We start from the raw sequence: 12516 nt of genomic DNA, 5'->3' as shown, positions 1-12516 counted from the left end.
GCTGAAAACTAGATTACAATGGTTTTAAGACAATTATCTCTGAACATGAAATAAGTCAAAATATTGCAGATTATAGGAGTTATAAATGACTAATGTGTTGGAGCTGCCTATCTTTGAAAGAGCTGCAAACCACATGAGTAATCAGCATGTTTCTGCCTTCAAAATCAGGCTGTTAGATATGTAATTTCATGTATTTTTATCCCTGCTTAGTGAGCACATTAAGGGTTAGATTTACTAAGATGCGGGTTTGAAAAACTGGGGATGTTGCCTATAGCAACCAATCAGATTCTAGCTTTCATTTATTTAGTACTTTCTACAAAATGACAGCTAGAATCTGATTGGTTGCTATTGGCAACATCCCCACTTTTTCAAACCCGCAGCTCAGTAAATATAGCCCTAAATGTACTTAAGGACCCGGATTTTTTTGGACACTTATATACTAATAACTGTGCATACTTGATAGAGTATATCTGACCCCATATGTATCAATACACTCAGGCAAAATAACTGTCCTCTAGCCTGTAAGTCCAATATATGTAACATTACCTAGCTGTGTTGTGCTTTACAAAAAGTCTATCAGAATTCTTTAATATGCCTTGCATTAATTAGTGCTGACCCTTAAGAAATATCCACAGGCAGAATGCCACCCGCAGATTAATGACACCGAATTGCAGTGATATTTAGAGCTCTTTAAAAACCGAGCGACCAGGTGCAGCCTTTGGCCGTACTTGTGAAAGCAAATGCTGAGGCTGTCACACTGTTCTCTAAGGACAGGTGCTTAGGTTAAGTTTGTTAATAGGCAGGCCCTCTGGCAGTGAAAGGGTTATGGGGCCGTGCAGCTGAGTGCAGGGAATAAGGTATCCTGTTACAGGAGTACTGACCCCTTGCTAACATTAGCAGCTTTTTACAGTCTGCCTGTAAAACCATCTCAGGCTTGATTTGGAAAACTCTCTGTGCTACTCAAAATAACCCAGTTTCAAGTGTCCCAGGCTGAAAAGCAACAGAACATGCTAGCAGTGGTTTTCCATGCAGAGATCAACGCTGTCTATCATGTCTATCATCCAGATTTTCAAATGAGGGCCACACCCCTCCCTTCAATTGTAAGTGGTATATAAATCAATCAGTTGCTAAATGGACATTTAAAATGCTAATAATAATAATATATTCGAGGGAAGCTCTTGTTATAATAAGGCTATAATAAAGAAATGTTACAGCTATTATTAAAGTTGTGGAGAGATCTATGACTGTAGGATGATTCTATAAGATTGGGTCTGCTGGAGCCGCAATAAGAAATATACAAAACCATCCTACATTATAGTAAATTAACGTTTCTATTAGTTAAACTTTATTGAACAAGCAGCGAATAAAAGTGCTGACATTGCATTGTGACGCTATAGGTCCACAGACTTACCTTACTTATGTTTGCTTTTTACCTTCACAGACTTCAAAGAGGCTTTCTTGCTCTTTGACAGGACAGGTGAAAGCAAGATCACCTTGAGCCAAGTCGCTGATATCATGAGGGCACTTGGACAGAACCCCACAAATGCTGAGGTCAAGAAGGTCCTGGGCAACCCATCCGCTGAGGGTAATTTGTCTAATGTTTATTACAGAACAAATTTCTTGAGTTGGAGTGATCCATTACTAATAGCAGTATCCAAATCTTCTGAGACGAGCATCTACAGCATGTTCCTTAAAAGTACCTCTATCATGAATAATATTCAATATGAAAAGTTGACTATTCTAGTTTCCTCTTCTGAAAAAAAAGGAACACAATTAAATAAATATATCTTGATGAAGGGAAAAGCAGTATTTTGTAATGAAACTGTATTTTTCCAAATAATAGCAGACTAAAGAAGAGAGATGTATGTTTGGGAACGGGCAGTCAGGTATTATGCATGTATTGAAGAGTGCATAATTGTTAGCTATGAAACAAGATAATCGTTAAACATCTGCATACATGTACTGTACATTAAGTGCATTAGTCACATATGGTTGTGCAGGTTGATCTCATGTGTACTTCTCCTTCCTTCCTTCAGAGATGAACGCCAAAAAGCTTAACTTTGAGGAGTTCCTGCCCATGTTGCAAGCTGTCGCCAACAACAAGGACCAGGGAAGCTTTGAAGACTTTGTTGAGGGTCTGCGTGTCTTTGACAAGGAAGGCAACGGCACAGTTATGGGCGCTGAGCTCCGTCACGTATTGGCCACACTGGGTAAGACACTTAGGCTTTGCCTCAATATCCTGTTGATAGTGGGTAATGAGAAATAAAAGGTGGACTCTATTGAGTGTACATCACCAATAAGTTATCTTTGCCCTGATAGGCGAGAAGATGAGGGAGGAGGAAGTAGAAGCCCTCTTGGCAGGACAGGAAGACTCAAACGGCTGCATCAACTATGAAGGTAAATATGGAACTGAATATTATATTCCTCTAAGAATAACCCATTTAAACACAACTAGAAATCTTCTGTTCATAGCAACGCATTGTTGTAGTTGGAACTGTAACGTCAGTAATGTCTCATTAAAATTCTGTTTTGGATGATTTATGTTTTGTGCTATTTTCTATGCTAATATTTAATTTTCTTCCCTGTTCACAGCTTTCGTGAAGCACATCATGTCCGTCTAAGCTAAACCTTTAAAGTAAGTGTAACTTTCAAAATAACCCTTTATAATTATTAACTCAAACAAGGAGGTAAACTTTTTGCATCAGTCATATAAAGTTCAGTTGATCAGACATATTATATTTGAATATTAACTTACTAGACGCTAGATCTGTTACAGAAGACAATATATGTATGGATTTTAATCTTTCATACAAAAAATGTATTGGATGGTTAAATAGGATCAATAGGAACATTTTATTAATTAACAAAGTCCTTAAAATGTATTTTCTGTATTTCTGCTGAAAATACAATCTTTTCTCTATCGCTTTTTGAAAAGTTCTCTTAAAGTTTTTAAAGTTCTTTTTATGCATTTTAACTCTAACTTTGTAGCTCTGGATTCGATAAAGTTTAGGACTTTTTATGTTTTAATATCAGACTTTAGGATATAGATAAATGTTGTAATATAGTGTTTCCTTAATTGTCCATCTAAAATTCTCTTTTTTTTTCTTCCGTTCTAGCGCTACTTACAAATGTCTCAGAAGACATGGAGACATGGAACATTAACAAAGGCCAGCAACTGGTCATTACCATCTTTATGGAAATGTACTGTACAACACACTCACCAATTATTTTTATTTTCCAACATTGGGACATTTCTTTCCACAAACCCTGAAATTGTTTAAAGGAAATAAAATCATCACAAAGGACGTATCACCCTGGCGAAGCTGGTGGAGATTTTGATCAAGCAAATCTGTGTAACATGCCATGGAGTATTGTAAAATCAAATCAAAAGACATCACAATAAAATCCCCTTTGCTAAGACGGTGGCTACAAAGTCTCTCTTAATTTATTTTCCCAAACTTTTGGGCCAATATACCAAAGAACACTACTGCATCATTCACTGCCAGAGGCCCCACTAGCCTAAGGTGTAGCTGGCGCCTCTGATAGTAGAGTGGTTAATTTATTGTCTTTCTGTATTCCATACTGTCAAAACAATAAAATGTTATTGAAAGAAATGTAAGGATGATTTGTTACTGGTGGGGAAACTTTATAGCTCATAAAACGACTTCTATGTGTTCTGGATTTCCTAGGACAGTGCAGTTTTCTTGGAATCTTTAACTCACCATATTTTTGATGTATGCTGATTAACAGTAGAAATGAAAATATGCTACTATTGCCTTTTTCACAAAGAAGAACTCTCAAACCCTTGTTGTCTGGTACATGTAATCAGCTCAAGTAATCAAGAGTTTAAGCAGAAATTAGAGTTCAAGCAGAAGTCTAGACTTATTGAAGAACCTCACAAACACTCCTTATCTAATAAAAGCCCAAAAAAAACAAAACTGTAATGCAAAACATGCATTGACTTCTATTAGCACACATAGTTATAGCTTAGATATTAGGTGTCCAGGATGTTCCTGAGTGTGATCTATACTTAAGCTTACTTGGGAGCTAAAAGAATGTACAGACTTGAACAGATGTCAGGTCACATGGGTGTCCTAATTATTCCTATCAAAATTATGGAAGGCTAAACACATTTAACAGCATTGGAGCTTACCAGTGGTGCAAGTAATGATTTCCTTCATTATAAAAGGTGCTGAGGTACTGAGGGGTTCCCTTGGGGCAATTCATGGTTTCTAATATTGGGGAGTCTTCTAAAATATATTAGAATGTATCTATGAGAGGTATGGCAGGAGCAGGGCGATGTTCTGCAGGTTTCCAATTAGTCAAGTAAATCTGATGAGTATAAGCATATAGGAATGTTGTACAAACGAGTAACTATGACCGTACAAGGGTTTATCAGTGGTCAGTAAGTTCTGTGCCTAAAAATAATTTACTTGCACCAACTTGGCCTCACAAATAGAATGGCCAGGCCCTTTATTGACAAATGGCTTATTTAAACTACAGGGATCAGATTGTTCTAAAGGTACTAAAGTCTAACACAGCAATGCAATTGAACTGCTTAGTCTGCTTATAGAAGAATGGATTATTAACCAGCGATACACAAAGGTACATGGACCTTTTCATCTGTTACATAACCTAAATGCATAGTCAAAATAGTTTCAAAATGGCTTTGTATTACTTTATTTTGCAAATCAAAATACCTTTGTGTCAGGTTAGCTACCCTTACATAACATCTTCAACCAGCACAAGATAAGCTTTCACAGGATGAAGGCTATGATCATCCTCTGGAAATTACACATATTGCCAGCACCTATGACCTGCAGCTCTATGAAAGTCATGGAAATGTCAAGTTGTACATCTGCTTTGTTTCTATAACTGGAAGTTATCAACAGCTAAATTTATGTTAACCATACAATAACTTAAAGTTAGCAATATATTAATGCAGTGCTATATCACTGGTTCTTAACATACAAAAGCTATCCAAAGCCCTATCAGCACATTATTCTGAGTGTAATGGCAAATTTCATTGTGACTTTGGCAACTGTGGTTATTTATAAGTGGCTGGAAACTCGAAATTCTAAACTGATTAATCAACATCAACTCAAATATTGAGTATTGTCTTGTCACTGTTCATATGGAAAACACACCTGGTTACAGGTTAACACTGCAGAACGTGCTTCACAAATGAATAGTAATACCCTGTAACATCAAAAGCTAAAACAAGACAGTTGTAAATGGTGATACAGAATTTTCCTAATTTGTTTAGCTACTCAGTGCTAAGACTGATGGATTAAAAAGGATGATGCTGATACGCTTAATTAATCTCAGTCCTCCTTGATGTCAAGAGTAAATCCAGTATTAAAATAAGTCGGTTTATAATAAGTAATGAAAATCCATGGTGTTGCTATGCAAGTGTAATGAGATGATCCAACTGTCACAAATGGGTTATAAATATATATTCACATACTAGGTAGAACAACAAGGCCTTGTTTTCTGCCAACGTGCATAGATATAATAACAAGGTAATAATATTTAGCTATACTAGAAAGTTGATATAACACTCATTGGGGAATACTGATCAGCTACATTTGAAACTTACAAATAAATTCAGCTAAATTAATTTGCTTGCCCCAAGCAATAATGATTAAGGATTTATAATTACTAACTTAAACGATTACCACCCACAGCCTTTTAATGGCATTTTAAAAGAAATAGTTCTCAGACTACATCGATTTTTTTTCTAATTTAGAGACCTTTAAAATAAGATTTAAAGAACTAACACTTAGGGGTAAATGTATCAAGCTGCAAGTTTCCGGCGGGCTTGAAAAGTAGAGATGTTGCCTATAGCAAGCAATCAGATTCTAACTATCATTTTGTAGAATGTACTAAATAAATGATAACTAGAATCTGATTGGCAGAAACTATAGGCAGAAACTCACAGCTTGATAAATTTGCCTCCTAGAGCAGGGGTTAACAACCTTTTTCTATGCAAAATAACAGTTGTGCCCCCAATTCATATTATGCTTCATAGTAGTGTCCCCAGTTCCTATTATGCCACATAGTTGTGCACACAATTCATATTATGCTACAGAGTAGTGCCCCCAATTCATATTATGCTTTAGAGAAGTGCCCCCAGTTCATATTATGCCACATAGTTGTGCCCACAATTCATATTATGCCACAGAGTAGTACCCTCAATTCATTTTATGCTAGAGAGTAGTACACTCAATTCATAATAAGCCACAGAGTAGTACCCTCAATTCAAATTATGCCACAGAGTAGTGCCCCAAGTTCATTTTATTGCACAGTAGTGCCCCCAATTTGTATTATGCCACACAGTATTGCTCCCAAATCACATTATGCCACATAGTATTGCCCCCAATTTACATTATGTCACACATAAGTGCCCCCAATTAATATGCCACACATAAGTGTCCCCAATTATGTTACATTTGCTAGCTGTGTGTGCGACTCACCTCTTGTTGACACCCAAGTTCTCAGTTCCATTTGGGCAATCTTCAGCTTTTGTGACAGCCACTCCAGAGTGCCAGACAGTTTTATTGGGATATACTATCTCAATAAAACCATAATAAAATTAACAATTTTTTTTTCACAGTATAAAACATGTAGCACTTTTACTGGTGAGCAGCAATTAAGCCTACCAGAGTCCCAAGATTCAACAATGTGTAGCATGCAAATAAGACTCTGCTCTCCTCTCAATAAATTATATTAATGCAGACACTCTGGTATATTCAACGCAACCTATAGTCATATGATCTTTCTCAAGGCTTATTATCCATTACGTGCTATTGAAGAGCTTTATATGCTGACATCCACAAATGAAATTCGGGCTGTCTGTTCGTAATTCAAGCCTCGTTTTCAAGGCTGTTGTAACACATGGTTATGTGAGTTACTGTCGTCTTCCTGTCAGCTTGAACCAGCTTGACCATTCTCCTCTAACCTTTCTCATTAACAAGCACTTTCACAAACAGAGCTGGATGCTTTATTGTTTTGCTCACCATTCTCTGTAAACTCTAGAGCAGTTGTACAGGAGTACCTAATAAAATGATGATCTAGCACAGTATTCATAGGTGTTCTAGTAGCATGTAACAGTGGATTGCGTGTTCCAACAAATGATGTGGGTTCTCATATATGTGATATAGAAAGTAAAACATCTTCCGATCACTGCACACTCAATGTTTGTTAGAACAGGAAGAAGGAGCATCATTGCTGGCTCTGGCTGCATCAGATCTTATCTCAGCAGGATAATCAGGTTCAGTGGGTGGTGGAAGTCTCTATCTGTATGTATTAACAAACAGACTGTGGAGTGGGAGGTCTGATGGTCATGTAAGGTGAGCCCTGTGATAGATGGAAAGGAATCACCAGCCCCAGCAGGGGAGATGCCACCCTCACCAGTGACAGTGGATCTCATGTGAGGGTGGCGTGACGTCACGCTCACATCTTTCTGTCACCGCACACTCACTCTTTGTTAGAGCAGGAATAAGGAGCATACATCTGTATGTGTTAACAAACTGTGTAGGGAGGGGGAGCTCTGATGGACATGTAAGGAGGTCTAATAGGCATGGAACAAGGTCTGATGGCACATGGGGAGGTCTGATGGGCATGTAAGGAGGTCTGATAGGCATGTAATGAGGTCTGATGGACATGTGGGGACATCTATGGGCATGTAAGGGGCATGTGGGAAGGTCTGGGGGCAGGTTGATAGGTCTGAGTTCATGCGTTTGCTCAAGGCACCATGGCAACATTCTACATCTCTGCATCCACTGGGCCTGAGGAGGGGCTGCCTGTTTAATCTGTACTGAGCCCTACAATTTCTGATGGAAGCCCTGCCTGCTTGTGAGAACTTACAGTCTAAGGCAAGGCCAGATGTACAAGGGTGACACAGAGAGAGTGAAAAAAGAGGAGTAAGGGTAATTTGAGTAGAGCTGATAAGCTTTGAGGAAGAAAAGAGTTTCAAGAGCCCGCTTAAAGTCTTGGAGATTGGTAGAGAGCCTGATTGGAAGAGGGAGAGGGAGGGGAGCAGCATGGTAGAAGTCTGGAGGTGAGAGTGTGTGGAGTCAATGAGTTAGGAGAAGAGGCAGTGGTCATGGGAAGAATGAAAATGAGGGGAGAGAGTGTGGATGGAGATGAGATTGGAGATGTAAGGTGGACAGGATTGACTTAGGACTTTATAGGTGAGGGTAAGAGTGCTAGCCAGTGAAGAGACTGACATACAAGGGAGGCAGATAAAGAGCGGCAGGAAAGAAAATTAGAAGGGTAACAGCATTGAGGATGGATTGGAATGAAAGGGAGACCAGTGAAAATGAGGTTGCAATAGTCCAGACAAGAGATAACAATCGAGTGGATTAAAGTCTTAGTTGCCTTCAGGGTGAGAAAGGGTCTAATCTTGGAGATGTTTCAAAGGTGGAAGTGGTAACATTGGAAGAGGGATTGAATGTGGGGGGTGAAAGAGAGGGAAGAGTCAAGATTAAATCCTAGGCAGTGAATTTTGGTAACAGTAAATAGAGTAATGTTTCAATAGATAGAGAGATGAGGGGAGGTGAGGGGACACACTATTGGGGGTGGGCATGATCTTTTCAGTTTTTAGATATGTTCAGTGTAAATAAGATGTGGGACATTCAAAAAGATATAGCAGTAAATACTGGAGGAGTGGGAGAGAACAGATGGGGAGATGTCAGGGGAGGAGATCTGGGTATCATCGGTGTATAGATGATACTGTATAGATGATACTGGATACTGGAAGTCTTCCAGCAAGCACCCGGTGACTGGACAGTGATTTTTAATAATTCTTGTACATTGTTTAGCCGTCGGGTACTGGCATTGCCCACTTAACAGCACTAACAATACTGTCGTTTTTACTACTGACGTCATACCTATGTGTCGGCCAGTTGATCTGTAGAATTTCTTCAAAGTCAGCTTTTTTAACAGTCGGGGAGATGAAGATGTCGGGAATGGCACTTTCATTATCACGGTGTAGGGGTAAGTAGTGTCGGTGAAATGGTAGTCGGAAAACCACCTACCACCGCTGTGGACCGATACACAGGAGATACTGGAGACAGGATGCAATGGTCTGTGAAGCGTTACCACGAGCAATGGAGGTAACACACAGGGTGCAATAGTCTGCGGACTGATACACAGGAGATACTCGAGACAGCATGCGATGGTCTGTTCAAATGTTACAACTAGACAGTGGAGATGACACACAGGATGCAATAGTCTGCGGACCGATAAACAGGAGATACTGGAAACAGAATGCGAACAGTGGGTGCTGTCATAACAAAGCCGAGTCAGGGGTCACAGGAAGACATGCCAAAACGGAGGGACAAGCAGAGGTCAAAACCAGGAAGTCAAACAAGGATACTTCACAGGAGAACCAGCAGAGGTCAAGGCAACAGATGAACTGGCAAGAATTGCTGCGGAAAGGCAGTCTTTATAGGCCATGGAAAGGTGCTAAGCATCCTGGAGTAATGAGCTTAGCTCTGGCAGGTAGGAGAGCAGTCCAAGTACCACAGCGGCCCCTTTGGTGGAACAGTGGTACTGCAGGCTGGATACACACAAAGGCAAAATCCAACATAGTACCTAGCAGACAGGAGCTGAAGGAGGCAGTCGTGACATATATCTATTTCCAGAAACTGTATGGCTAAGTTGGGTGTGTCAGAGGAAGAATAAGGGTTAAACTCTTTTTGGCATGGGGCAGCAATGGAAGCTGCCAGTATGACTGAAATGATTATGTGTATTAGGAGATGGGTAGCAGTGGCAGTAAGTCATGATGGGAGGCAGATGGGATTGGCAAGAGGTCAGGTGGTAGCCAGATGACTGAGCACATGTAGCAAGTTCTTACCCTCGTCATGACTGGTCCACCTACGGCACGGACTCCTCAGTACGGCTCCACACCTCTTCAATCTAGAAGAAACCACAACAATTTACTGCTCCATGCTGGAAACCAACCTTCTTCCCAGGGTGCCTCTCTCCATATATAATAGCTGCTGCATCGGCGCAAACTGGTGACAATCAAATGGTTGGAGGTGAGCCCTGCTTGGCTCACCCTTCCAGCCACTGATTGGCTGGCAACGAATTGTTTCCGATTCGCTGTCAACAATGCCGGGACCTGGATAAAGAAGATGAACTTACCGTTGCCAGATCCCTGGACAGGTGAGTCTTCTTTGCTTTCTTTCTTCGCCCTCTTCACGTGGTACAACAGATTTCATAAAATTGTGAATCAGGCAAGAATGAAAATAAACAAGCTAATTGGAAAATGTGTGGCTTGTAATGGGGGTGTGGTGGTCAGGCACATTCATTTAGAAGGTGGGAATGCAGGCAATGATGGGTTGCATTTGATGGAGATTGACAGAAACATATGGGGCTAACTTAGGGTTGGACATATATCAATTTCTTTTGTAGCAGAAGTCTATGTGCATTAATTGATTTTTCCATTTGGACTACTGCAGAAAAGAAGATTTCCATTTCATTTTTAAAGGGGGAAACAAAAGATGTTTGTATTTATATTTAATTACATTTTATTTGGTTATTATATTGTGGGGCAGAATGTACACACTTGTTATTTCTGATGAACACCTGACACAAATGCTACTGTTTTTGAGTTGGATCTTGATATGTGTCTGGCTCCAAGCATACATAAGTACACTTTTAGTTGCGTGCATCTTTTTCTACCTACATTCACGGGGCAAATGGGTTCAACTTTAAATAAACATTGTTTATGTTACCTTGTTTTCCAAACTCGGCTCAACTCGGCAATCATTGTCACTCATTTAGTTTTTTCACTGTATAGCAGAATGGAGGCATGAATGGACACCACTGAGGGGGAAAGTGGAGGGGAAGGGGGCTGTCATGTCTGCACCTGTCACCATCCTTGTCTCTCCTACAGGCTTATCCCAAAGATAACTCATTGTCTTCAGTCTTTAGTATGAACATACGTCAAGATTAAAATTTTACTACATTTTTCTTTCATGTTTTTATTTTACTTTAGAGAACTACTATTCTTTTAGATTTTTAAATTAATTTCAGTTCATATCTCTCCCTGTCACAATTTTGCACTCCCCAAAAATTTAGGCCCCACCCCCCAAAAAAATAGTTCTCGCCCTAGTCTGCAGCCTATTGGATATTCAGACCCTGCGAAGGAGAGTAGTGATATCTCAAGCAGAAAAATTTGGGCAGTTTGTGTGATGGTTAAAGACAGACCTCCAGGGCCTCCACATACTTGTGTCAGTTAGTGGTGAGAGAATTATATTCATTGTTATGGACATCTACTGCTAAATGCTTGTCTCATTTATGTTATCAGATCAAATGCTGTGGCCAATTTACAATCCCTGTCAGTTCTTGATTAGTTACAGGTATGTCATTGTGTGAGAGGAAGAGAGCGGCATAGGTCCCGCACAGTCAAGATATCCATTGTACATTGCTCAACCTCCTGAGCTGACTTTGACAGCGATTCTACCTTAATGGCACTGCACAGGATGCATAACCCACTTACTATCCATTCTCACGGACTGTTGCAAGAAATGGCAATATGTTTACCATAGTGTTTAATGTGACTAAACCAGTAGGAGGAGACCCTGCTTGAGCCCTGGGTGACACTGCCTGAGTCCACCTTCCTAGACTCAGCTGTTCAACATTCCTCAGTAAAGAAGGATGACAACTGACATTATTCCATCACCAGTGGAGAAGAATTTGTGTTTAACCTTTGCCAATCCATTTACATTCATGTAATATTTCCTGTGAGAGCAAAATGGTTGAGAAAAATATTAAATCAGTTCCCATAGGAGTAATCTGCAATGCATTCCCTTCTCAGGTATGCATGTCAGGGGTTTAACATCTTAATGGTTAATGGTTAAATCATTACTTAGCTACTTTGGGCCTGAATCATTAAGGAAAGTAAGGCAAAAAAAAATAGTACGTTTTCTCCTGGACAAAACCATGTTGCAATGCACTGGGTGCAAATTAGTTTATTATTTTGCACATAAGATAAATACTGGCTGTTTTTATCATGTAGAACACAAATACTTGATAGCTTTATTTGTACACTGAAATTTAAAGTTGATCTAGAACATGCCTTTTACCCCAACTATAAATCTGCCTTCACATTATTATTATTATTATTATTATTATTAATATTTATTTATAAGGCGCCACAAGGCATCCGCAGCGCCGTACAGAGACAAACAAAATCACAATACAATGGGAGACAGCACAGTACAGTAAACACAGCAACTCAGTACGCTCAATGCACAGCTAAAGAGGGCGGGGAAGGGGGAGGGAGGATCCGCAAACGACGGGGCCCAAGAAGGAGGGCGCGGAAGACAGGGAGACCCCCAGGGGGGAGGAGGGAGCGAGAGTGGACGTGGGGTGGAGGACCCTCGAGGAGGAGTGCTAAGTAGCTGGAGAGCAGAGTTAGAAGTGGTGGAAACAGGAGGAGAGATGGCCCTGCTCAGAGGAGCGTACAATCTAAGGGGATTTCAAATTTCACATTTCAAATTT

General features: G+C 40.0%; 1 protein-coding gene across 3 annotated transcripts in view; it reads left to right on the top strand.

The window, feature by feature from the left end:
- MYL1 (myosin light chain 1) overlaps positions 1-3614 on the top strand; it is a 427496-nt gene extending 423882 nt beyond the window's left edge. For all 3 annotated transcript variants that reach the window (XM_075180318.1, XM_075180315.1, XM_075180317.1), the window contains exons 3-7: positions 1442-1585; positions 2037-2210; positions 2320-2397; positions 2593-2635; positions 3117-3614. In XM_075180318.1, the coding sequence (XP_075036419.1) occupies positions 1442-1585; positions 2037-2210; positions 2320-2397; positions 2593-2621 (425 nt within the window). In that variant the 3' untranslated portion in view covers positions 2622-2635; positions 3117-3614. The remainder of the gene's footprint in view (positions 1-1441; positions 1586-2036; positions 2211-2319; positions 2398-2592; positions 2636-3116) is intronic.
- The last annotated feature ends 8902 nt before the right edge of the window (positions 3615-12516 follow it).

This window comes from Mixophyes fleayi, chromosome 7 (genome assembly GCF_038048845.1).
Source record: "Mixophyes fleayi isolate aMixFle1 chromosome 7, aMixFle1.hap1, whole genome shotgun sequence".
NCBI lineage: Eukaryota > Metazoa > Chordata > Amphibia > Anura > Limnodynastidae > Mixophyes > Mixophyes fleayi.
The sequence above is the reverse complement of the archived record's forward strand: the minus strand, read 5'-3'. Positions and strand labels throughout refer to the sequence as shown.